Raw genomic sequence first — 23,709 nt, 5'->3', positions numbered from 1 at the left:
GATGCCTGGCGTAAAGTGCAGAGTGGGAAGAGAAGGTCTTAGGACCCAGCTCTGAGGAATACCAATATTTTAAGAACTTAGCAGAGGTGGAGCAAGCATCAGAGACTGAAAAAAGGTAGGAGAAAGACCCAGAAGAGAATGTCTTTCACCGAGGCCAAACATTTTCAAAGAGTGGAAGGAATCAGCAGTTGCCCAATGATACAGAGAGGTCAAGAAAACTAACTGAAAACTAGGGATTAGATTTGTTGACACATGGGAAACATGTTCTTGGAGAGTGAGGAAATGAATGATAAAGGCACAAACCCTATAGGAGTGAAGTAAGAAGGAGAAAATGGCAACCACACTTTTGGGAAGTTTGGCTATGAAGGCAAAAAAAAAAAAAAAAAAACAGAATATTAGCTGGAGGGAAAACAGGTCTGGAGAAGGGTTATTTTAATATGAGGGGATCTTTGGAATGTTTAAATGCAGATAGAAAGGAGCCAGCGGGAAGAGAGAGAAGAAAAAACTGGCCGAGTGGAAAGAAATCCAGACTACCGGTGGAAGGGTTCTCTTGCATTACCAACTTAATAGACATCCAGAATTCTGAGGTCTGGGTAGCTTCGAGTTTTAAGCGAAGGGTTTTGTTGGTTGAGTTCGGTTTGGCTGGTTTTCTACACTAAAACCTTCCCTCCTCCGCCCTTTCTGGGTCCTTCGGTCTAATCCCTCCCACCTCGCTTGCTAGAGAAACACACAGCCTATATTTACAAGTTTTTCCGGGTCGCCGAGAAGGGCCACGCACAGGATTGCGACCTCTATTGGAACCCGCTTTCCGAAAGGGACATGCGCAGAGAGGTCGTAGTCGCGTTTGAAGTGAGGTAAATTCTAAACCTTACGCAGGCGCGTTAGGTCCTAGTCACTATGCGTGTGCTTGTGGGTGAGGGACCGCAGAAAGGGAGAGTGCCGGGCGGGCTTAGTCGGATATTGAGGGCTGGGAATCCGCTTCCGGGAGGGCACTGTCTAGTGCACTGGTAACCCGGCCTTGGCCTCCTAGCCCGAGAAGCTGAATCTCCCTAATCCCTGTGACCTGTGTCACCTCTGCATAGCGGGGAGGGGGAGAAGTGGGGAGCAGTCTGGTGTCAGATGGGCTGGCGCCGGAAGAGGGGGACCACAGCGGGGACGAAAGGCGCCCCCACCCCGACTCCCCGGGAATGTAAGCAATTTGTATTTTCCGATCAGGTGGCGGGACGGGCTTCATTGGGACAGCCCTAAGCCAGCTGCTGAATGCCAGAGGCCACGAAGTGACGTTGGTCTCCCGACAGCCCGGGCCCGGCCGGATCACGTGGGTAAGTCCATCCTCTGGAAGCGGGTGGGAGGGCAGAGTTGGGCGGTGCAGGGTGGGGCAGGGGCACTGTGTGCTTTCTCCAACAGGATGAGCTCGCTGCATCTGGGCTGCCGAGCTGCGATGCCGCCGTCAACCTGGCCGGAGAGAACATCCTCAACCCTCTCCGAAGGTCAGCCTGGGCCCTAAAGCTGATACCCACTAGAGCATAGGGAGGAGAGTGTACCACTGATGAGAATCTGTGAGCTACCGGTAATGGAGCTCCCAGATTCTGAACTAAACCGATATCCCAGACTACTCATTCTGCTCCACTTCTCCACCCAGTCAGCCAACTGGCTTAAGTCCTCAGGTATAACTCAGGGTGCCCAGAAAATGTATGCCCTTTCCCTCTACAGGAGACGCTGACTGTTTCTATTAAGCCAAAATTCAGGACTTTACTAGAAATGGGTATGAAATAGTTCCCAGGAAAAGATAGAGAGAGGGATATGTGCACCTATGTATTTAGTGGCTTTTTATTTCCCATGTTTCTCCTGCAGATGGAATGAAACCTTCCAAAAAGAGGTTCTCCGCAGCCGCCTAGAGACCACCCAATTGCTGGCTAAAGCCATCACCAAAGCCCCACAACCCCCCAAGGCCTGGGTCTTAGTCACAGGTGTAGGTATGCCCCCTAAATCACCAGCCCCTCATATTAGCCATGGGAAGGGGGTAACTCAGACCTCTGTAGGTGTGCACACACCAGAGCACTGGTCTTTTCCAGGCAAAATGACTTCCTAGGCCCTTGATCCATGCATGTTTCTCCTAACCTTTGTGTACTTTCACTAAGAAACTAAGACCCTGAAAAAGAGTGAGGAGTGGCATCACTCTTAGTGCCCGGGAAAAGCCCACCTATTCCAAAGTCCCTTACTTCTCACACCATGGTTCTTTAGGAACAGAGTTCCTGGTCACCTCTGGGACCAAGTAATTGCAAACAATTATAATGCACACACCAGCCACTATTTGAAGTGTTTTATGCTTATTATCATTTATTCCTTACAACAACCCTATGAGGTAGGTACTATTATTCCCATTTTAAAGATGTGAAAATTCTATACAGAGAGGTTAAGTAACTTGCATCAAGTCACAGAGTTAAAAATGAGGAAGCTGATTAAAACTCAGGCAGCCTGGTACCCAAGTTCCTGTTCTTAACCACTACACTCTAGCAGCCTCTAAGTTTAGCCCTGCAACCAGAGTTCCTCCAGGGAAGGAACACTTCAGGTCCTGGAGAAGGTCAAGGGGAAAATATCCAAATGGCGCTGTCTCCAAATGGGGAGATCCTAAGGGCCAAAGAAGGTGAGGCCAAGGAAGCCTCCACTACAGAGAGCCAGGCAGGACCAAGGACACCCAGGGCAAATGAGTGTGTTCCACCGGCAGCTTACTACCAGCCCAGTCTGACTGCGGAGTATGATGAAGACAGCCCAGGAGGGGACTTTGACTTTTTCTCCAACCTCGTAACCAAATGGGAAGCTGAAGCCAGGCTTCCTGGAGATTCTACACGCCAGGTGGTGGTGCGCTCGGGTGAGAAACAGGGGCCTGGGTATCAGACAGGGTTGGAATGTCTTCTCTGGGCTGGGGAAGTGATGGGATTAGGAGAGCTGATGGGATTAGGAGAGCTGAGATTACAGAGTGAGAGGATGCTACCACTTCTAGCCAACCTGCAGATGAGAAGGTGTGAAGTCTTAGAGAGCCATACTGCTCACTTCTGTTACAGAGCCAAGTCAGCATGGGGAGAGTGAGGAAAGGGAAACAGAAACCAGGAGGAGCAGTGGGGCTGCTTCAAGGCTGAGAGGACCTCTGTACCTTCCCTCTTGCCTGCTGTAGGGGTTGTACTGGGCCGTGGGGGTGGTGCCATCGGCCACATGCTGCTGCCCTTTCGGCTGGGCCTGGGGGGCCCCATCGGCTCAGGCCACCAATTCTTCCCCTGGATACACATCGGGGACCTGGCAGGAATCCTGACCCATGCTCTTGAAGCAAACCACGTGCACGGGGTCCTGAATGGAGTGGCTCCATCCTCCGCCACTAATGCTGAGTTTGCCCAGGCCTTGGGTGCTGCCCTGGGCCACCGAGCCTTCATCCCTGTCCCCAGCACTATAGTGCAAGCTGTCTTTGGGCGAGAGCGTGCCATCATGCTGCTGGAGGGCCAGAAGGTGATCCCACGGCGAACACTGGCTACTGGCTACCAGTACTCCTTCCCAGAGCTAGGGGCTGCCTTAAAGGAAATTGTAGCCTAAGTAGGTCATGGCAAGGGCCTGAGGCCTGTCCGTCATAGGCTTCCAGGTTAGGCACTGTGAATAGGCTCGGCTCCTCTAGAGAGCTGAAGCCATCTGGTTCTTAGATTTCTCCCCCAGTCCTCTTTCCCATTGTTCTGTTGCTCCACCTTATTGTCTCAAGGCTGTAATCTCATCAGGTTGGGACATTAATCTTTTCAACTCCTTGCAAGATTTCCCAGTTGGGTTTCTCTACATGTCCTGCAGCTGCCCCACTTCTCCTTTATGCTGTGTAGAGAATGCTCTGCAGTTTAGGCAATAAAGATAAATTATCTCACTAACCTTGGCTCATCTCTCTGGCCTAGATTCGCCTACGATTTACTTCAAGGAATGTCACCCTAGATGATTCCTCCCCCAAGACGGGGTTTTGAAAGTTATAATGGGCAGTCTCTCTCATCACCCTCTCCCTTCTTGGTCCTTCAGTTGCCAAAAAAGCTTGTCACAAGTTTGGGACATCTGGTTATGATAAAGGTAGGCACTAGAAGACAGAATGATGATCCATTTCCAGTGGGCCCTGTAGTCACCCTGGATGCTGTCAGAGTGCCATTAGAATGCCAGTAGAGGAAGAGTTGAGGCCCAGGTGTAGGATAGACTTCAGTCTGTGTCACCAAATGGCAAGTGCATTACTAACCACACAGTGGTCCCAGTTTATCAGGCTGCAGCAGAACAAAGCCAACATCCCTGTCTATAAGAAGCTTAGGACTTGCCTTTCATCTGACTGGGGCCACTCAAGTCAACCAGCACCGTTAGCACAAAAGGGCAGAAGATACTTTTGGTCTACTGTACACCCACCATCACTGAAAGTGAAAAGGGCAAGATACCAATCAAGAACTATAAACAACCCTATCCGGAAAAAAAAAAAAAAAAAAACCTCCCAAGTTTTCATCTAGGACCCTTTTTACCTACCTAAAGCTGTGACATCTGCCATAACTTGATCAGACACAGTTCCCCCAGCCACCGGTTCAGGCCATATTAACCAGTCTCTTCTTCTCAGGGACCTCTGGGTTATCTCTGAATCATTGTCACCTCCTTGACCAGCCTGTCTCCAACACACCTGCCCCCAGCCTGGGTCAGTATGGTACAGTGGTGTAAATCACCAAAAAGGGAGGGGTGAGGACACAAGGACCCAAGGACCCTCCCCATCATCATTACATTCTCCATGCAGTATTCAACTCCCTGTGCCATTCAGAGGGAGGCAAAAGTCAGGGCCTGGAAAAGATCTTATCCAGAGACTCACCACAGGGCCCACATAGAACAGAATCCAGGGGCACCTGTCCTACTTCTTTATCTGGTCTTGGATTCCAGGAAGTTGACTGGCTCTGTATTGTTCCTGGGGGTATGACCAGCCTCAAAGGTAGACGTAACAGAAAAGCATACTTTAGGCTGCACTAAAGGAAGGAGTACTGATTAATACCGTCTACACAGGGAATGTGCTACCTTGGAGATAGTAAATTCCCTGGCACAGGAGGACTTCAAGCAGACCCAGGGCAATGACCTGTAGGAATCAGGGTGGAGAGAGCATGTTAGTGACAGCAGAGTTGGTCTGGTGGCCAGTCAAGTGCCTTCCAACTCTGGTTCTTTCATTTTCCAGATAATTGGTTCATCTAGAACCAACTGGTTCAACTTCCGTTAAGTCCTCCCATCCCCATACATATACAGAAAGCAGAAGTGTGCCTCGCTTTATGCAACATATGTCTTCCATAGAGAAAATGTTAGGGTTGGATCACATTAATATTGTCATTGCAGAGCATGGCTTCATCAATTTGGTGAAAAATCGATGTGTTCATCTCAACACCAGCAAGTGCATCTAACCAGGGATTTGCCAACAAATTTGTTAGTCTGTAAACAAACACTTGAATACAACAGGAGAGCTGCCATTTATAGGAACCCTGAGAGTATTCTGATAATGCAGTCATCCCTAATTTACCTATTGTGTAAATGTGGATTTTGGAGGTTGCTCAAAAGGGATGCAGCCATTATAGGGCATGTTATAGTGAGAATGCAGTGTTAAAATCTAGGGTGTGGACCCTGAAGACAAAGGACCCACATCTCTCTGAAAGTGAGGTTTTGGTTAGAGAGCCTGTGCAGCCACAGGCAGACACACCTGAGACTTGGTCCAAGCACCTTTTCTCTATGTTCTCATTTCTCCTCCCAACAGGTATTTTTACCACTGATTTGTAGGTGGAAGTAAAGCCCAAGCAACTCAATCAAGGTCACAAACAGGCATAGCTGAGACCAGAAGCCAAGTCTCCCTCTGCCTTCTTCACTAGCTCACTCCATTCTATCGTGGCCCCATCCACATAACACTGTGGCCCTTCCAGGGCCCAGCGTCTCCTTCCTCCCAGGAGCTCAGCCAGGGAGTATCCTGTCCTCTGGCCATCCACAGCAGCAGCCAGAGAGAGGAACAGCTTAACTTCCTGTCAGTTCCCGCCCACCCTGCCCTCCACCCCAGCTCAGCTTGGAGGTGGAGCCAACAGTCTCAGTGTCCAGAACTAATCCTCTCCAGCAGCCCCTACTCCCTACAGAAACCCTGTGCTAAGGCAAAGTTGAGAAGTTAAGGCTGAGCAGAACCTCTTGAGAGCTGGCTGAGGTCCTGACTTGGTAAGATCAGGTCACTTTATGGACCTGTCCCAAAGTGGCTTCCCTGATCCAAAGCATCAACTCAGGGTGACTCTGGATCAGAGTGTGAGCAGCAGAGGGACTCTCACAGAAAGGGCTGAGCTGGAGGCGGCTGGAGCTGACGGGGCGGCAACCACTCAAGCAGGTGAGGCTCAAAAGTTAAGACTGAGCAGGGCCTCAGACAGTTGGTTAATGTCCCGGCAGTATGGCTCCCGCTGCAGGATGAAGTCCACCTTGTGATCCTGACCCCAAAACACCTCCAGCAGCTGCCGCCGGAGCCGCTCTGTTTCCCGAGTCTTCCGAATGCCACCACTACCTTTTTCCTCTTCTCTCCCGTGCTGCTGTTTACCATGTTCTGCAAAGCCCCTGGAAGGATGCTGAGCCTTAGAAGACCCTTGTGTCCTAGGAAGAAACAGACCAAAAAGAGCTGATGAGCATCCTGGGGGGAAATCAGATCTTAGTGGGCTATCCCTCTCTTAATTGTCCTGCCTATTCTTGGCTTTGGGGGAGAAACCCTGAAGTTCCTGAAGCTGACCACTGAGTGGCAGTATCAACCCACTTCTGAAGGGGAACTGGGCCGTTCTTTTGGAACCAGGGTGAACTCTGCCACTATTATGATCTAGTTCTAGTCCTAAATGAATCATTTATGTAATGGTCAGTAGAAGGCATGCTGAATACAACTGGCTCTCAGTATAAGCAACCGTTTTCCAAATAACTCCATCAAACATGCTGATTAAGAGAAACAGGAAGCAGGTGTTTCCCTCCCAGCAAGGAGGTTCTATGTCAGGATCCCCTGGGAAGCTTATAAAGGCCAAGGCAACTCAAACCACTGCAAAATTAAGACTACACTTAATTTTGCCCAAACTGAGATCACACTTCCACCCAAGTCTCTGGGCCTGCTGAGAGAGGGCCAGGGGTGGGGGCTGCCTGCAAGTAGTCTAGGGGAAGGATTACCTGGTTGGCTTCTTCAGAAATTCATCCAGGGTGGGGCCGTTTCGTCCCAGTGGGTCATCAGGTACCATGAAGAGGTTTCCCACAAAGGTAAAGGGCAGCAGGCTGGATGGCGAAAGATACGGTCACAGAGGGCCCTGGCCCACCTCCCAGATGACTGAGACCAGTATCACCAGAAGCTGCTGGCTCCATCCTTCAAGAAAACTTCACCTGCTTCCCAGAGTTTTCACCCCATGGCCAGAGCAGAGCTGGCTTTAGAAAAACATCTGCATCTGTGCCCAATTCTCAGCAGGAGGGCTCCCTCACCGTTCTCTGATGATTGCCATCCACTTCTCAGACTCCTCCGCCAGGTCCCGGAACTGGTCATTGGAGACAATTATCCCATCTGTCTCTTCAGCCAGCTTCACCATGAACCTGTCTCCAAAATCACAGCAACCAAGAGAGGGTTGAAAAATTACCTACTGGGTACAATGTTCACTATTTGGATCATGGTTACATTAAAAGCCTAGACTTCACCACTATGCATTATATCCATGTAGCAAAACTGTACTGGTATCCCCCAAATCTATAAAAATAAAAGTAAAAACCACAGCAACTATTTGAGACTCTCCAAGGCCCCAACCCCAGAAGTTTTACTGACTCCCATGAGTCACTTCTGATGATGGAGATCTGGCCCCCTACCTCACTTGACCCAGCTACAGGCAACTGACTAGATATAAGTGCTATGGGCTAGAGAGGAAACAAAGATGAATCCAAGGTGGTCTCCCAGTAGTATCCTATCTGCTCACCATAGTCCTTTACCCAACACCTTGTGCCTCATTAGTAAACAGTAAGATCTAGCTCTGACTGTCTTCCACCCTGCCCAACCAAACCCCCGCAAATCCAACATGCCCTTCCTTTGAAAAGCCTTTGTGCTCTGCTCCCTTCCTTCCCAGGCCCACCATTACCACCCTAGTAATTCAAATATTGCAACTGAGATCATGCATCACTTCCTAACAAGGGGGTCCCCGCGTCTGACCACTCACCCACCCTCGAGTCTCCCCTGCTCTGCCACAAGAAAGCATGCTTATCCCCTACACAAAACTCTTCCACACTTGCCCTTTATTTACCAAATAAAGTCTACACGCCCAGGCCTGGCAGCTAAGGCCTTCTACAGGCCAGCTCAAATCACCCTTACAGCCTTCTCTCTCCCAATATTCCCTAATCCACTCCCAACTCCAGCTAAAATCAATAATCAGATTACACTCTGCTCTCCACATATGTCTTATGCTGACTTCCATATTTCTCCAACTATTTCCTCTATCTGGAAGGCACTTCCCAAGACTTGCTGAGGAAAAGAATCACCAAGGGAACTTTTTTTAAAAATGCCTCGGCTCCACTTCGGTAATTCTGATTCCACAAGACAGGATAGGACTCATGAGGTGGTGGGTGGTGGTCTTTTAACAGATTTAGAAACCAAGAGATCCAAACTATCCCAGTCTTCTCAACACAAAAACACAAATCTCTCCTTTCCCACAAAACCCCAGCCAGAAGGGCGCATTCCTGTAGTGTTTGGTTTATGGTTTCTTTCAGCTCCCTAGTCAAGAATCAGATCTTGTTCCCAGTGTTCCCACCTCCCCCTGCAGGCCATCCACCTAGTACTAAGTGAGCAGTCACTATTTGAAAGATAGTGTGGTATAGGGGGAACTGGGAGTCAGGATTAGATGTGACAGATATCGGCCTCTGAGCTTCTGTCTGGGAAACAAATTCAGGTAATGACATACAAATGTCTATGGTACACTTGGCCGGACTTGGTGGCTCACATCTGTAACCCCAGCACTTTGGGAGGCCGAGGTGGGCGGATCACGAGGTCAGGAAATCAAGATCACCCTGGCCAACACGGTGAAACCCTGTCTCTACTAAAATGCTAAAAATTAGCCAGGCATGGTGGCATGCACCTGAAGTCCCAGCTACTTGGGAGGCTGAGGTGGGGGAATCACTTGAACCCAGGAGGCGGAGGTTGCAGTGAGCTGAGATCATGCCACTGCACTCCAGCATGGGGACAGAGCATGGCTCTGTCTCCAAAAAAAAAAAAAAAAAGTATATGGTACACTTATGGTATGCAAATGGTATTTTCCGGTTAAGCATATTTTACTATGATTGCATTACACAGTATGTTGTTCAGCAACATTCATTCAGTATGCCTATGCTGTGCACCACTGTGTTTATTCACTGTTATTGGGCAAATTCCCAATTTATATTATGTTATCTGCCAACCAGGTCCCACACAACTGGGCAGACACATGCCTTTAACATTCATTAAAACGAACTCAATCTTCAGTTTCAATTCTGTTTCAATGCAGGTGTGGAAAGAAGGTTCCATATCTTGGGTAATCTGTGAAATCTAGACATAAATAGAATAACATTGGGAGAAAGTAAACTGCTTTTTTGTAGAATACCATTTACTTGTTAAGGAATAGAAGGTAAGTGTTTGAAAAGACAAAGTATATAATCACTATGGTTTGGAAACTAATTTTTAAAAACTGAATAATGCCCTAGAGAATAAAGAACTTGTAAATTTTTTACCTTGGCTTTCTAAAATCTGCTCATTTCTCACACCACCTAGAAGTGTGCCTTGTATTTTCATTCAAACCATCTGGCAGCTTTGAGGTCTAATTTCCCTTTGCTAAGAAAGGTAACCACTCTGACGCTCTGTCTCCACGACTGTAGATTGGAGATATACCTGCTGCTACACTTGAGTAGGTCTGTGCAAAGTTACGAGGGAACGTCAGTGTACTCTTGCCCGGCACCTTGAGCAAGGCAAGCACGTACCTCATCTTTTTCGTATATTCACAAGGAGGGTAAATGAATGGAGGAGGACCCTGAGACAAAGAGGTTAATTCACTAAGAAAAGTTGCACAGTCAAAGTCAATGAGTAGTGCTACATGAGGCTCAAATTCAGATCTTCCAATTCTAAATCCAGTGATCTTTCTATTATACCATGTTTTGTACAGTCCTATTATTCGTGGGTTGTTTCTTCATTTTATTTGTTATTTTGATCTTTACTCTGGTTTTTCCAGAATGTTAGGGAAGTTTCTCTGCATGTTTGGAAATTCAGGTTATAAGAAGACATCTGTCAGCTATTTATGTAACCAGCTTTCCCACCTTTCCACTAAACCAGTATTTTCTAGACAGTAAGGCACTATACAAATACGAGGTATCATTTTGTTTGATGAATGATGAATGGGCAAACATGGTTGTCTACAGTTCGTCTCATCACACCTGCAGGGCAGGTTTACCTACCCGATCATAAGGCACACAGAGGAGTAACTGGCCCTTACCCACCACCAAGGCTTGGAAACAGTATAAACCACCAGGAGCTTTTCTCTCTCCCTCAATCTTCCACACGGCTCCTTGAATATCAAGCCTGGGGCCAGGAGAGGAGCAAGTACCTGTCATCATAGGAGGAGATCCTCTTGCCATCCATGACTCGTGAGGGTGTGAGGGAGAGCAGGCTGAGGGAATACAGCTTTTGCAGGAAGTGACTCTCTATTAAAAAAAAACATAATAGGGTTCTCCTCAAGGTGGAAACAGAGCCTACCCTGGGACACTGAAGACCAGGCCCAACTCACCTCTGACTTTGGAATCCTTACTGAAGCGCCACTGAGGCACAAAGACAGTTATGTCACGGTGGCCACGGTCCCAGAAGTACTGCACAGCAATGGCAATGCCCCGGCTGGAGAAGTAGTGCTGAAGGCCATGCCTGCAGTGGGAGGGGGTCGGCCAGAGGAGGGGCTTGGCACCCTGGCTACAATGCCAGCCCCTCAGGACATATCCTCCCTCCCCTGGGCCCTTAGCCCCACCAGGTACTCACACCATGGCCACGTTGCTGCCGTCAATGACAATATGGCGGAGGTCTGGCTGGCCAGGCACATTGGCAAGGCACAGTGTGAAAGGATCCTGCAGGGCCTCCTTGAAACGCTGTGTGCCAGTCACCAAGTTGCCCCCTCGGGCACCTCGCTTCCATTGAGGTCCCCGACCCCGTGTCATGCCCTGCTGCTTGTCTCCCCTGTCCCCACCGTCTCCCCGGTCTCCCCAGTCACCCCGGTCTCCACAGTGCCATGGGGGTTCCGGTGCAGGCGGAGGGCTGGGCACCCTTGGAGGAGAGGCATTCCCATTGTGGAGCCGCTGGAGGAGGGAGGCTCCTCGGGACTGAGCTGCCCTGTGACAGGAGCCATGGGCACCGGGAGGCTCACGGTGGACACAGACCCCTCCTCCTCCTTGAGTTACCTCCTCCTTCCCCAGGGCCTTCCCTTTCAAGGGTGCTGACTCCCTTAACCCTTCACCCACTGACTGTGGCCTGAGGGCCACTTCTCTCTCCCAGGCCTCTTCCCCAGGCAACTCCTTCCACCCCAAATCCATCTCCCTGGGACCACCCTGTTTCCCTCCCTCCTTCTCCACAGCATAATTGTCTCCCCTTGCTCCCCTGGAATCTCTGGGTCCCACAGATCCAGTGTCCAGGGACTCCCTGCTGTCACTAGGGGGAGCTCTCTCTTCTTGGCACTGAGCACCCAGCAAGCCTGAGCTCCGCCCCTCCCAAGAAGCCAGCGCTCCTGGCCCCTGCCCACTGGACGCCTCCTGCACCAGACTCAGCAGCTCCTCCTGGACAGCCAGGGGCAACTGCAGCAGAGCCTCTCTATGGGCATCCCCCGGCGACTGCAGCAGGGCAGAGAAGTCTCTCAGCACTCCAGTACACTGAGAGGCTCCAGAAGATGGTCCTGGCATGAAGTCCCAGCTCAGCCGCTCTGTCAGCTCTTCTACCCGGCTCTGAGCCATGACAAAAGCCTCAGTCAGGCCACTGATCATCAGTGAGCCGGGCGCCCTGGGCACCAGATGGGCTGATGTGCTCCAGGCCAGACAGTCAAGGAAGAAGCCCTGGGCTCCCAGAAAGATGCAGTGCAGTTTGGGCGGGTAGTGGATTTCATCCTGCAGTTCTGGGCTGCAGAGGCCCTTCAGGTACTCCTGGTTGGGAGGAAGGGAAGGTCAGGGAAAGTAAACTGCTGGAATCCTAACTGGCCTGGGTCACCTCTCCTGGCTCCTTGCTCGCTCCTGAGCTCCAGAATGTCTGAAGTATCCACATGATGTTATTCTCATTTGAGAAACAAGGAAACTGAGACTCCCATCACAAAACTGAGCCATCCTGGAACCCCAGCCTAATCCCAAAGGAAGCAATGTGGCCCAGCCTCCCACCCCACAGTGCATTCCTGGGTGGGGCCAACTTGTTCAGCCAGATATCGCTACTCTACCAAAGAGCACAGAATGATTTTTGCGAGCCTGGGCTATCACAGAAGAAACTAAGCTGAAACTGAAAACAAATATAGAGTTGGAAAGTCCCTCAAAACTCAGGGGCACTGAGGTTGCCAGTGAGACAACCAAGAAGTCGAGATCCTCCCCAGGCCCCTCCTCTTCCCTGCTCTCCTCCGCCCCGGGGGAAAGCGTCCTTGGTGCCTGCAGGGATGGGGGAGAGAAGGAGTTCACCTTGGCTCTGCTGGCGTTTTCCTTAGGGCCCTCCAGCTGCAGCCAGATGTGGGGGTTGTCCGGACAGTCCTTCGGAAGGACACTCACCCCCACGCTGAAGATGCGCTCCACATGAGGCTGCTGTTCCCGAACCTTGTTCTCAGCCTCCGCAGACACCGCAAAGCGGTCTGGGGACGCGGGGCGGGCCTCCCAGGTAGGCATGGCTGCTGCCCCCAGCCCTGGAAGGGGAGAAGGCAGCTCAGAGCCTCACTGCACCCTCAATCCAAATCCTGGTTTGTGGGACTACACTAGCTATCAACAGGTCGCACCTAGTTAAGGCTCTGGTAAACAGCCCCAGTAGGTGACAAGCATCTGAGTCCACTGGAGGTAGGGAGGGAGTATGTCATGCAGGCCTTTCCGGAGAGGAAGTCCCGGTAAACAAGGCTGTCTACCGAGGGTGGGCGTCTGGGCTTTGGAAAACGAAGACCACAGTCCTGAGCAAGAAGGGTGGGGGGCTTCAGCTCTCGGCCTGGAGGCCAGAAGGAGTCTCCTGGGGGACTCTGCAGCTTCTTAAAGACGAATCCTCAGCAGGGGTTTGAACTAGGCTGTCCTCTGGGGGCCCTGGTCTGCCATTTCCAAGGTTCAAGCCACTCCCACCCCTCCCCCAGCCGTCCGCTGCCCCTCTCCGTCACGCCACGAGCACCGCCCAGGGCCCAGGGGCCGGGCCGGGCCGGGCCCGCCCACCGCGGACTGGGACAGCCACCCCGGGCCAGGCCTACTCCGCACCATGGCCCCCGCTCCCCTCTCCCGGGCGCGGGGGAGGGGCGCGCCTACCGCCTCCGCCGCCCGTGCCGGCCTCGGGTCCTCTCAGCGCCCGCCGGGCCCCCGCCTTGCCCGCGCCCCTAGCCCAGGGGACAAGGGCAGGGGGCCCGAATCTGGGCGGTCCTTCCCGGGTTCCTCACCCAACGGGGACCTCTCTTGTCCACATCGCACGCAAACTGTTTCTTGAGTCACTTCCTGGCCTGGGGCGGAGTCAGCCCAGCTCCTCCCGGCTGCGCGCCCTCCTCCCAGCCCCGCCGCCGCGCCCAGCGGCCCCGACGGGCCCGCTCGGCCTAGTCCCCTCGGCGGTTCCAGGGCTCGCTCCTCGCGCTTCTCCACTCTGTCTCCCCGCCCTCGGGGTCCTTGCGCATTCTGCGCAGTTATTTCTCGGAAAGTGAAACCATGCGTTGAAAGTTTTTTCCCGCGAATAAAGATGTGGCCAACCAAAGAGGCAGCGTCACTGGCTCCACTGGTGCTCTAGGCCCAAGCACTTTCCACCAAAGCAATCGTGGCGGAGGCGAGAGAGGGGGGTACCCCGGGTGGAGTACCCCTTTCTTCCAACAAATGGAAAGATGCCACGAAGAAGGGCTGTTGATTTGTGGGGGATTTTGAAGAGAGGAGGAATAGGAGGAGGGGGTCGAGGGGCTGCCTCTGGCATATGCACACACTCACACATTCTCTCACTTCCCTCACACACACACATACCGTGTTCTCCATCCCCCCAGGTCCAGCCTTCAGTGCAGTCCCGTCCAGCAGGGCTGCCCTGAAGCTCTGGCTGCAGCCCTCCCGTCCAGCGGGCGGGCGGCTTCATCCCTCCTCTCTCTCCCAAAGCCCAACTGCTGTCACTGCATGCTCTGCCAAGGAGGAGGGAACTGCAGTGACAGCAGGAGTAAGAGTGGGAGGCAGGACAGAGCCGGGACACAGGTATGGAGAGGGGGTTTAGCGAGCCTAGAGAGGGCAGACGATCAGGGTGCTGGCGGTGAGAGTCCAGGGAGAGGAGCGGGAACAGAAGAGGAGCAGAAGACAGGGGCACTTGTGGGTTGCAGAGCCCCTCAGCCATGTGGGGAGCCAAGCCACACTGGCTACCAGGTCCCCTACACAGTCCCGGGCTTCCCTTGGCTCTGGTGCTTCTGGCCCTGGGGGCCGGGTGGGCCCAGGAGGGGTCAGAGCCCGTCTTGCTGGAGGGGGAGTGCCTTGTGGTCTGTGAGCCTGGGCGAGCTGCCGCAGGGGGGCCCGGAGGAGCAGCCCTGGGAGAGGCGCCCCCTGGGCGAGTGGCATTTGCTGCGGTCCGAAGCCACCACCATGAGCCAGCAGGGGAAACCGGCAATGGCACCAGTGGGGCCATCTACTTCGACCAGGTAATCCCCCTACCCCTGTCCATGGGACCTGGAAGGACCCTGCAAGGACCTGGAAGCAACTGTCCAAGCCCACTTTGCTGTCCCTGAGGCTTTAAGAAAACAGCTTCCTACATCTTTCCCTAATCTGGCCTGTTGCCACTCCACCCCACCAATGGTTTCCCCTCCCTCCACCCATACGCAGCCCCTCCTTGCCCCTTCTCACCATTTCTTTTGAATCTGTTCATGCCTATTAACTCCTACTTGCCACTCCTTCTATTCATTACTCACTGCCCCTGCCCAGTCCCCATGGTACCCCTGAGCCATGGGCATTTCCTGAGCCCCACTCAGCAGGCTCTGCTTCCCCCAGGTCCTGGTGAACGAGGGCGGTGGCTTTGACCGGGCCTCCGGCTCCTTCGTAGCCCCTGTCCGGGGTGTCTACAGCTTCCGGTTCCATGTGGTGAAAGTGTACAACCGCCAAACTGTCCAGGTGACCTCAGCACTGGCCCCCATCCCTGGCTCAGGAGGGGAGGGAGGGGGAAGAAGTGGAGCCCAGCTGACCTCCAGGTGGACCCTCCACTGACCTGTGTCCTGGAGGCCAGGACCAGGGGAGGAATGGGCCTGCCTTGCATTGAGTGTGGAGGATGTGCAGAGTCCAATGCTGGCCACCCCTCAACCCTCCCAGGAGAGCCCGTTAAGACCCAGCTTCCCAAGAGGAAGCCCCTGGGAAAGTGGGGGTCCTGAGCTAAGGACTGGGGAATGGAGGCTAACTGGGCTCCCCTCCCCAGGTGAGCCTGATGCTGAACACGTGGCCTGTCATCTCAGCCTTTGCCAATGACCCTGATGTGACCCGGGAGGCAGCCACCAGCTCTGTGCTACTGCCCTTGGACCCCGGGGACCGAGTGTCTCTGCGCCTGCGTCGGGGAAATCTACTGGGTGGCTGGAAATACTCAAGTTTCTCTGGCTTCCTCATCTTCCCTCTCTGAGGACCCAAGCCTTTCAAGCACAAGAATCCAGCCGCTGACGACTTTCTTCTGCCCTCTCTTGCCCCAGAAACAGCAGAGGCAGGAGAGAGACTCCCCTCTGGCTGCCCATATCCCACCTCCTTGCATGGGACCCTGTGCCAAACACCCAAGTTTAAGAAAAGAGTAGAGCTGTGGCATCTCCAGACCTGGTCTTTCCACCCACCCACCACCAGTTCCCCTCCCAGCCACCTGCTGCATCTGTTCCTGCCTGCAGCCCTAGAATCAGGGCAAGGTTTGGCAAGAAGGAAGATCTGCACTACTTTGCAGCCTCTGCTCCTCCTGTTCCCCCACCCCAGCTTCCTGCTCAATGCTGTTCAGGAACAGGTGGCACAGGTGAGCCTCACAGGCCCCCACAGGAGCCCAGATGGACAAGCCTCAGCATACCCTGCAGGCTTCTTCCTGTGAGGAATGCCAGCATCACAGATCTCAGCCAGCACCGTCAGAAGCTGAACCAGCACCGTATGGGCTAGGGTGGAAAGCTCAGCCACAGGCAGAAGTGTGGGAAGGGCCTGGAATCTGTAGCTGGTGAGGAAGGAAGGAGGGTGTATTGTCTAGTCTGAACATGGTACACATTCTGCATGTATAGCAGAGCAGCCAGCAGGCAGCAATCCTGGCTGTCCTTCTATGCCAGATCCCAGATAGACTCTGGCCCTTACCTCCCCACCTGAGACTAGGGTGAGTGTGTTTGCTCTGGCTGAGAGCAGAGCTGAGAGCAGGTATACAGAGCTGGAGGTGGACCATGGAAAACATCAATAACCATGCATCCTCTTGCTTGGCCACCTCCTGAAACTGCTCCACCTTTGAAGTTTGAATGTCGGTCCCTCCACATTCTGACTGCTGCCTCCCTCCTCCCAGCTCTCTCACTGAGTTATCTTCACTGTACCTGTTCCAGCCTATCTACACCATCTCTCCTTCTCCTGATCTGTGCTGTCTTATTCTCCTCCTTAGGCCTCCTATTACCTGGGATTCCATGATTCATTCCTTCAGACCCTCTCCTGCCAGTATGCTAAACCCTCCCTCTCTCTTTCTTATCCTTCTGTCCCATTGGCCCAGCCTGGATGAATCTATCAATAAAACAACTAGAGAATGGTGGTCAGTGAGACACTATAGGATCACTAAAGAGAAGATGCCTCTGGAGTTTGGATCGGGTATTACAGGTACAAGTAGGTATGTTGCAGAGGAAAATAAATATTAAACTGTATACTAAAGTTACATTTTAAAAGTTGAATAATGTTTGAGTTAAATAGGAAATACCAAGGTGAATTTGTGGTTTTAAAAAGAAATAACTTTTTGAACTGTCACTAACACTAAAAACAACATTAGGAACAATCTGATATCCATTCTTAGAAACTGGATCTTTGCTTCAAATATTAGTCACCATTAAAAAAAAATACCAAAAAAACCTCAGGTTCCTTGAAGAATAGCTGCACACCTTAAGTAACTCCAGGCCCAGAAAATGTTGTTGATGATGGAAAGCAAAGATACTTTTGAAATGTATAAAGTAAAGCTGAAAGGCAAAGGAATCAATTTAAAGAGGCTCCCACTTAACATGCTTTGACAATTTGATTATCAAAAGGAAAATAATATAGCTAATTGGAACAAGGTGAATTTTTTAAAATCCATGCATCTATAATGATATTCAAAAAGAAAGAAGTCACTATAAAGTGTGCCAAAAGGTAGTTAATATACTAAGTGAAAAAGAGTGAACGTAATAGGCTATTTTTAGTGAGTCACGATAAGTAGAACATAAATATAGTAGACATTTTGTCTATTTGCAAGGTACGTTTGTTTTTCTTTATCTGTGTAAGTAGGGAGGGGTGAGTACAGAGAACTGTGAGTAATTCCAGGAAGATCTGGCACTGTGCCAAGAATGAAAGATACTGATGGAACTATTTGGGTATATTTTGCAACTAAGAAGAAAAACAGTCCAATGGTGTGTTATAAGACAATGGATTAGTCAAATGTCCAAGACAACTGTTCACTGCTCAGGCTTGATTGTTCATCTCCTGGAAAATGAATCCTCTGTATTACCCCACTTATTATAATGAGATATTAATTAGGCAAAATGATTAAGAGTAGGTTTGGCTGTAACAGTAAAACCCAAAATAAGAATAGCTTAAACAAAATAGGAATTCATTTCTGTCTCACATAGAATAATCTGTAAATAAGGGTCCAGGGATGGATGGCAGCCTTATGATCATTTGAAAGCCCAGTCTCCTGTCTTGCTATTCTACCATCCTTAGCTTGCCACCTCATGACCCAAGACGGCTCCCTGAGCTCCAGCCATTACATCAGCCTAACAGGAAGGAGGAAGGAAGAAACAGCACATCTCTTTCCTTGAAAGAAGCTTTCTGGGCCAGGTGCAGTGGCTCAAGCCTATAATCCCAGCACTTTGGGAGGCCGAGACGGTCGGATCACGAGGTCAGGAGATCGAGACCATCATGGCTAACCCCGTGAAACCCCGTCTCTACTAAAAAATACAAAAAACTAGCCGGGCGAGGTGGCGGGCGCCTGCAGTCCCAGCTACTCGGGAGGCTGAGGCAGGAGAATGGCATAAACCGGGGAGGCGGAGCTTGCAGTGAGCTGAGATCCGGCCACTGCACTCCAGCCTGGGTGACAGAGCGAGACTCTGTCTCAAAAAAAAAAAAAAAAAAAAAAAGAAGCTTTCTGAAAGGTGCACCAATATGTCTGATTGTGTCTCAGTAGAATTTAGTCACCTGGGCTCACCAAGCCAGGGAGAGAGGCTAGGAGCTATAGGGTTTATTCCAGGCAGCCATGTCCAGCTAGAAGTTGGGAGTTTTATAATAAAGAAGAAGGGGAGATTAGCTATCGGGGAAGACAACTGGAAGTTGTTTTTTGTTGTTGTTTTTTGAGACAGAGTCATGCTCCGTTGACCAGGCCGTAGTGCAGTGGCGCAATTTCTGCTCACTGCAACCTCCACCTCCCAGGTTCAAGCAATTCTCATGCCTCAGCCCCCCGAGTAGCTGGGATTACAGTTGTGCGCCACCAGGCCCAGCTAATTTTTTGTATTTTCAGTAAAGATGGGGTTTCGCCATGTTGTCCAGGCTGGTCTCAAACTCCTGGCCTCACGTGATCCAATTACAGGTGTGAGCTACCACATCCGGCCACAAAGTACTACCAACTTGGTGGCTTAAAGCAACTATTTATTATCTAACAGTCTCTGTGGGTCAGAAGTCCAACAAAACGTGACTGGCTTCTCTGCTCAGGGTTTCACAAGGTCAAAAGCAAAGTATAAGCAGGGCGGCCTTCCTTACTGGAGGGGAGGAATTCACTTCTAAACTCATTTAAAGTTCAGTTCCTTATGGTTGTAAGACTTAGGTCCTGGCCCCCTCCATTCTCAAGCCAACAATGGCAAGCCAAGTGCTTCTCACACTTTGAATCTCTCAGGCCTACCTTTCTACCATCTCTCTGACTTCAGTGGAGAAAGTTCTGTGAGTTAAAGGACTCATGTGATTAGATTGGGCCCACCCAGATAAGCCAGGATAATCTCCCTATTTTAAGGTCCACAACCTGAATTGCATATTTGAAGTTTGTTTTGCCATGTAACATAACATATTCATAGGTTCCAGGGATTAAGACATAGACATCTTTGGGATATCTGCATATCAGAGTCACTAAACTTAAAGATGGCATCATGTAGAGAAAAGGCATCTAGCTACAATACCAATACCACTGCATGGAAAATGTATGGGCTTGAAAATTTCCCATGATGTGTACAAGATAAATATCAGTTCAGATTTTAATCATTTTAGAAGGTGAACCAATTCCCAGGTCCCAACCAAAAATTCATTGATTAATAATTCAAAACTTGATCTACATTGAGATATATTTTTATTTTAGATATCTAAATTCAAAACTTGGCCTGAGCTGAAATAATATCTCTCAGGTCTACAGCCCATTTTTATAGTGGATTTAAGCATAGGTGTCATAAACTGTATCATCCTTATAATGGTGTGTGTCCTTTATCAAAATGAAGCTTTTAGAGAAACTGATGTATTCGTGATTCAATTGAAATATTTAGGAGGATTTGATTGTTTTTAATCAATGTTTAAATAATTTTACTTGTTAAATGTAGAGATTTTGATTTGCTGGTCATAGAAATTGTGTTCAAATATTTAGACCATTTTTCCTTCAGTAGGTTTGTGACTAGATTAAACAATAAATAAAGCACAGGTGATGGTGAGTGATCCTCTTCAGGTACCAAAAGCTCCTCAGACTTTAAGGATCCTAACAGCAGACTCCAACTGTTCACCTTCCCTATGCCCATGGCCTGGCAGCTGATTCCTACAGAGAAGTCCCACTGATGAAGGATTCAGTGTGGATCTAAATCCATGGCCTCCAGCCACATCTGGTCCTCAATCCTGTAATCCTCAGTCCTCTGACTCTTTACTGGTTTCCTTTGCCTGCTGCCCCTCATCTTCCCCAGAATCCACTGCCGACTTCTGTTCACTCTTTAAGCCTTTTGCCCCACCGGTTCTGCTCCTATGGCCCATGGTCAGCGGCAGACAGCCTCACCTCACTGAGCACACAGAAACTCCAAGCAGGACCCTGCCCACCACCACACTTATAAACTCACCTTCCTCCCCATCTCTGCTTCCTCCTGTCTGTCTTGATGGGAGACGAGTTCTTCCTCCTGTCAAGGCTGCTATCCTTATCCACCAGTCTTGGATCCAGTTTCCTGCAGACATCCTGCCATCTATCACTCTCCTTTCTACTCACTCCTTCCCTTCAGCAGCTTTAAAGTTTAAGAGCTCAAGTCTCTTAAATCTAAAAGAGAAGATAGGCATGGAGTAGTTGTAGATATAGATATAGCTATCCTCAGCTCTATCTATTCCTGCAGGTAGTTAGCATCAGCTCACCTCCTCTTTAAAGCAAAATATCATCGTACAAATGCCTACACTCTCCCTTACACTTCGTAATCACCAGTGAACTATGGCCTCCACTGCTCCACCTGAACTGCCCTCAGCCATGGCTCATAACTTCCGTGTTACTGAAGCTGGTGAACACTTCCTAGTCCTCCTGTCATTCAGACTCTCCCTAACTTGACCCTGCTGACTATGCCCTCCTTCTAAAAGCACTCTCTGCCCTGACTTCCCTGACTGTGTGCTCCCTGGTTTTCCTCCACCTCTCTTCCTGCGCCCTGCGTCTCTTAAGTGTTGATTTTCGTCAAGGTTCTGCCCTAGCATTCTTTGGTCCTAAGACACTCTCAAAGGCACAAATGACCATCCATATGCTGACAATGTTGTCTCTATCCAGGATCGCCCTTTCTAAAACTCAGACTCATACATTGAATATTCCACTTTCAAGTCTACATGCTGAAACCTGAAATTATAGTCCTTCTGCCCTAAATCTGTTCTCTTGCCCTTGTTTTCTGTATCTGTAAATGGAACTTCCCTGTTGCCCAAACCAAAAATGGCCATTATCCTTAATTCTTCCCTTTCCCATAACCTCATATCTAGTCATTCACATCCATCGGTTCCATTCATTTCTTTCCATCTGCCCTGGCTCAAACTAACCATCTTTTAGCTAGATTTCTATGAAAGCCTCTTAACTGGTCCTGTGGTCTCTGGTTTTTCCCTTCAGTTCTCCAGACTGCAGTTGTCTTAGTGATCTGTGTAAATAAACTTCACTGCCTAAGGCCCTTTGGGGGCTCCAGGTGGGCCTCAGAATGAAATCCATATTTCTTACCATGGTTTTCGAGATCCCTCACAATTCATCTCCCAGAATCTCCACTACTTCATTTTTCACCATCTACAAGAATGTACAGACCTAAGAAATAGTGCCACTTATTAGCTGAGGGGAAACGGCCCTCTTTGGAAAAAGAGAGTACAGCGTTTCAGTCAAAACTTATCAGGACCAAGAGAATAGTTCTTGGACTCAATGGAGGTAAATCCGTTTTAGTTTATGAATCATCTTACTGAGAACCAAACTTTAATGGAGGCATCTTAGCGGATACTATATAGTGCATTAATAACAGATGGAGAGACCATAAATTAAACGAGGGGAGACTAATTCTAACAACAAAATGAATGTACTTGTGTCAGAGGCAGTAGTATAGTGGTTAAGATGGTAAGCACAGAGGCCAGGCACGGTGGCTCATGCCTGTAATCTCAGCAGTTTGGGAGACTGAGGCAGGTGGATCACCTGAGGTCAGGAGTTCGAGACCAGCCTGGCCAATGTGGTGAAACCCCGTCTCTACTAAAAGTACAAAAATTAGCCAGGCATGGTGGCAGGCGCCTATAATCCCAGCTATACAGGAGGCTGAGGCATGAGAATCGCTTGAACCCGGGAGGCGGAGGTTGCAGTGAGCCGAGATTGCACCATTGCACTCCAGCCTGGGCAACACGAGCAAAACTCTGTTGCAAAAAAAAAAAGAAAAAGAAAAGAAAAAGATGGTCAGCACAGGGGTCAGTGCTCAAATCCAGCCTCTCAGTGGCTGTACATGACTTTCAGTGAGTTACTTCACCTCTCCACGCCTCATTTTCTTCATCTATAAAATGGAGATATTAATTGTTCGCACCCCACAGGGTTGGAAAGCATTTAGAACAGTACCCAACACAAAGCAAGTACTCAGTATATGTAAGTTACTGTTACCAGATGACTTAGTAAACAAGTTAAAACTTGGGCCTGTCCCAGGGATTCTTGGACAATCTTTTAAAAGCAGGTAGGATTTTTGATTTATTGTAGCCATTTACCTGTTACAAGGATTTTTGTCTTCCAAGTGTGTTCACTTTCATTCATGAATGCATGGACTTAGTAAATACTTGCTAGGAAAGCATGGTATAGGAAGTCTTAGGTGGTGCCAACCTCACCAGATAGTTTATGTAAGTTTTAACAAGGGCACGAGATAGGGATATTCTTTATTTTTATTGTTTGCTTATGTCATGGGATTGTCTGGATACTGGCAACTTTGTAATTTCTCTGTTAGAGACTTAGGGAAGCCCTCCTGCCAGGGCCCAAATAAGAAGGAATAATTGTGATGGTGTAAACCAGAGAAACACTGACTGGTTGCCTAGAGTGTCCGTGGTTCTTTGCTATGGACAAAACTCTTTAATTCACCCCTCCAAACATAGAAGGAATCTCAAACTTCTGTTCAGACCTGGTAGATTGTTGAACAGCAAAGAAGAAAAACCTCACTGTCAGAGGACTTAGAAGTCAGTGTGAGTAAAATCTGATTCCTGCTTAAAGTCATCTAGAGTAAAAAATAATAGGATTTTGCCAAGCCACCTTTCCAGTCAGCCTTCCACTTTTAGAGTGCTGACCCTTTCCATTGCTGACCTGTGCTGCAAACAATTTATTACTTTTGACGAAGGGGCTCAGGCAAGACCTCTCTGACTGTCATGTGGGCTGAAGGCCCCAGGCCCCTGCACCATGGGCTCCTAAGCCACATTGTTTCCCTTACCACCCTGAACTGTATTTGTTTGTTGGATTGTCTGTCTCCCTCACCTGACTGTAGGCTGCAAAGAGGCAGAGACCGTGTCACTCCTGTTACCTGTTAGTCATCCCACACCTAGGTGGAGCCTGGCATATAGTAGTTGTCCTATAAATACTGAATGAACAATGGTATGCACATGAGCTGGGGAGTTCTCAGGAAGGATGGTCCCCACCCCCACCCATATGCCAGCCAGTGCTGAGCAGAACCCTGGGCAGGTGAGAAAGGCAGCAAAAAGCAAAGGCCTAAAGTCACGAAGCTTGGCCTGGGTTAAGAAGGTCTCTGACCCTAAGGGGAGAGAACAGCAAGAGTTCCCAGGGCAGCAAGAAGAGTAATGTTAGCTACATGTGATGAATGCTATTCCATCCCAGCCATACTGGCCTCTTCAAAC

The 23,709-nt window shown here is 49.8% G+C and overlaps 3 protein-coding genes and 1 long non-coding RNA gene across 9 annotated transcripts in view; 2 read left to right on the top strand and 2 right to left on the bottom strand.

The window, feature by feature from the left end:
- LOC140710056 (uncharacterized) overlaps window positions 1-833 on the bottom strand; it is a 45,317-nt gene extending 44,484 nt beyond the window's left edge. Inside the window, exon 1 of the long non-coding RNA XR_012090927.1 lies at window positions 535-833. This is a non-coding gene — a long non-coding RNA (uncharacterized lncRNA). The remainder of the gene's footprint in view (window positions 1-534) is intronic.
- A 23-nt stretch (window positions 834-856) lies between these two features.
- Window positions 857-3,902, top strand: SDR39U1 (short chain dehydrogenase/reductase family 39U member 1). Of its 2 annotated transcripts, none has more exons than XM_037985678.2 (6): window positions 857-913; window positions 1,216-1,322; window positions 1,408-1,490; window positions 1,855-1,879; window positions 2,518-2,872; window positions 3,176-3,902. In XM_037985678.2, the coding sequence occupies exons 1-6, from the start codon at window positions 898-900 to the stop codon at window positions 3,583-3,585; spliced, it is 996 nt and encodes a 331-aa protein (XP_037841606.1). In that variant the 5' UTR covers window positions 857-897; the 3' UTR covers window positions 3,586-3,902. The 2 variants fall into 2 exon arrangements, with proteins under 2 accessions (XP_037841606.1, XP_007984541.1); XM_007986350.3 differs by having other exon boundaries at window positions 1,855-1,976; window positions 2,729-2,872.
- KHNYN (KH and NYN domain containing) lies at window positions 2,314-14,317 on the bottom strand. Of its 5 annotated transcripts, XM_007986345.3 has the most exons (9): window positions 13,522-13,687; window positions 13,017-13,181; window positions 12,709-12,926; window positions 11,045-12,192; window positions 10,803-10,933; window positions 10,623-10,719; window positions 7,498-7,605; window positions 7,195-7,296; window positions 2,314-6,642 (listed from the first exon to the last, which is right to left on the bottom strand). In XM_007986345.3, the coding sequence occupies exons 3-9, from the start codon at window positions 12,907-12,909 to the stop codon at window positions 6,393-6,395; spliced, it is 2,037 nt and encodes a 678-aa protein (XP_007984536.3). In that variant the 5' UTR covers window positions 12,910-12,926; window positions 13,017-13,181; window positions 13,522-13,687; the 3' UTR covers window positions 2,314-6,392. The 5 variants fall into 5 exon arrangements, with proteins under 5 accessions (XP_007984536.3, XP_037841596.2, XP_007984537.3 ...); XM_037985668.2 differs by lacking the exons at window positions 13,017-13,181; window positions 13,522-13,687 and adding an exon at window positions 14,212-14,317; XM_007986346.3 differs by lacking the exon at window positions 13,017-13,181 and having other exon boundaries at window positions 13,650-13,754.
- CBLN3 (cerebellin 3 precursor) lies at window positions 13,828-16,957 on the top strand. The gene is made up of 3 exons (XM_007986349.3): window positions 13,828-14,864; window positions 15,211-15,330; window positions 15,629-16,957. The coding sequence occupies exons 1-3, from the start codon at window positions 14,565-14,567 to the stop codon at window positions 15,824-15,826; spliced, it is 618 nt and encodes a 205-aa protein (XP_007984540.3). The 5' UTR covers window positions 13,828-14,564; the 3' UTR covers window positions 15,827-16,957.
- Window positions 16,958-23,709: the final 6,752 nt, after the last annotated feature.

Source organism: Chlorocebus sabaeus, chromosome 24, assembly GCF_047675955.1.
Source record: "Chlorocebus sabaeus isolate Y175 chromosome 24, mChlSab1.0.hap1, whole genome shotgun sequence".
Classification (NCBI taxonomy): domain Eukaryota; kingdom Metazoa; phylum Chordata; class Mammalia; order Primates; family Cercopithecidae; genus Chlorocebus; species Chlorocebus sabaeus.
Note: the sequence above shows the minus strand (reverse complement) of the source record. Positions and strands in the feature narration are given on the sequence as shown.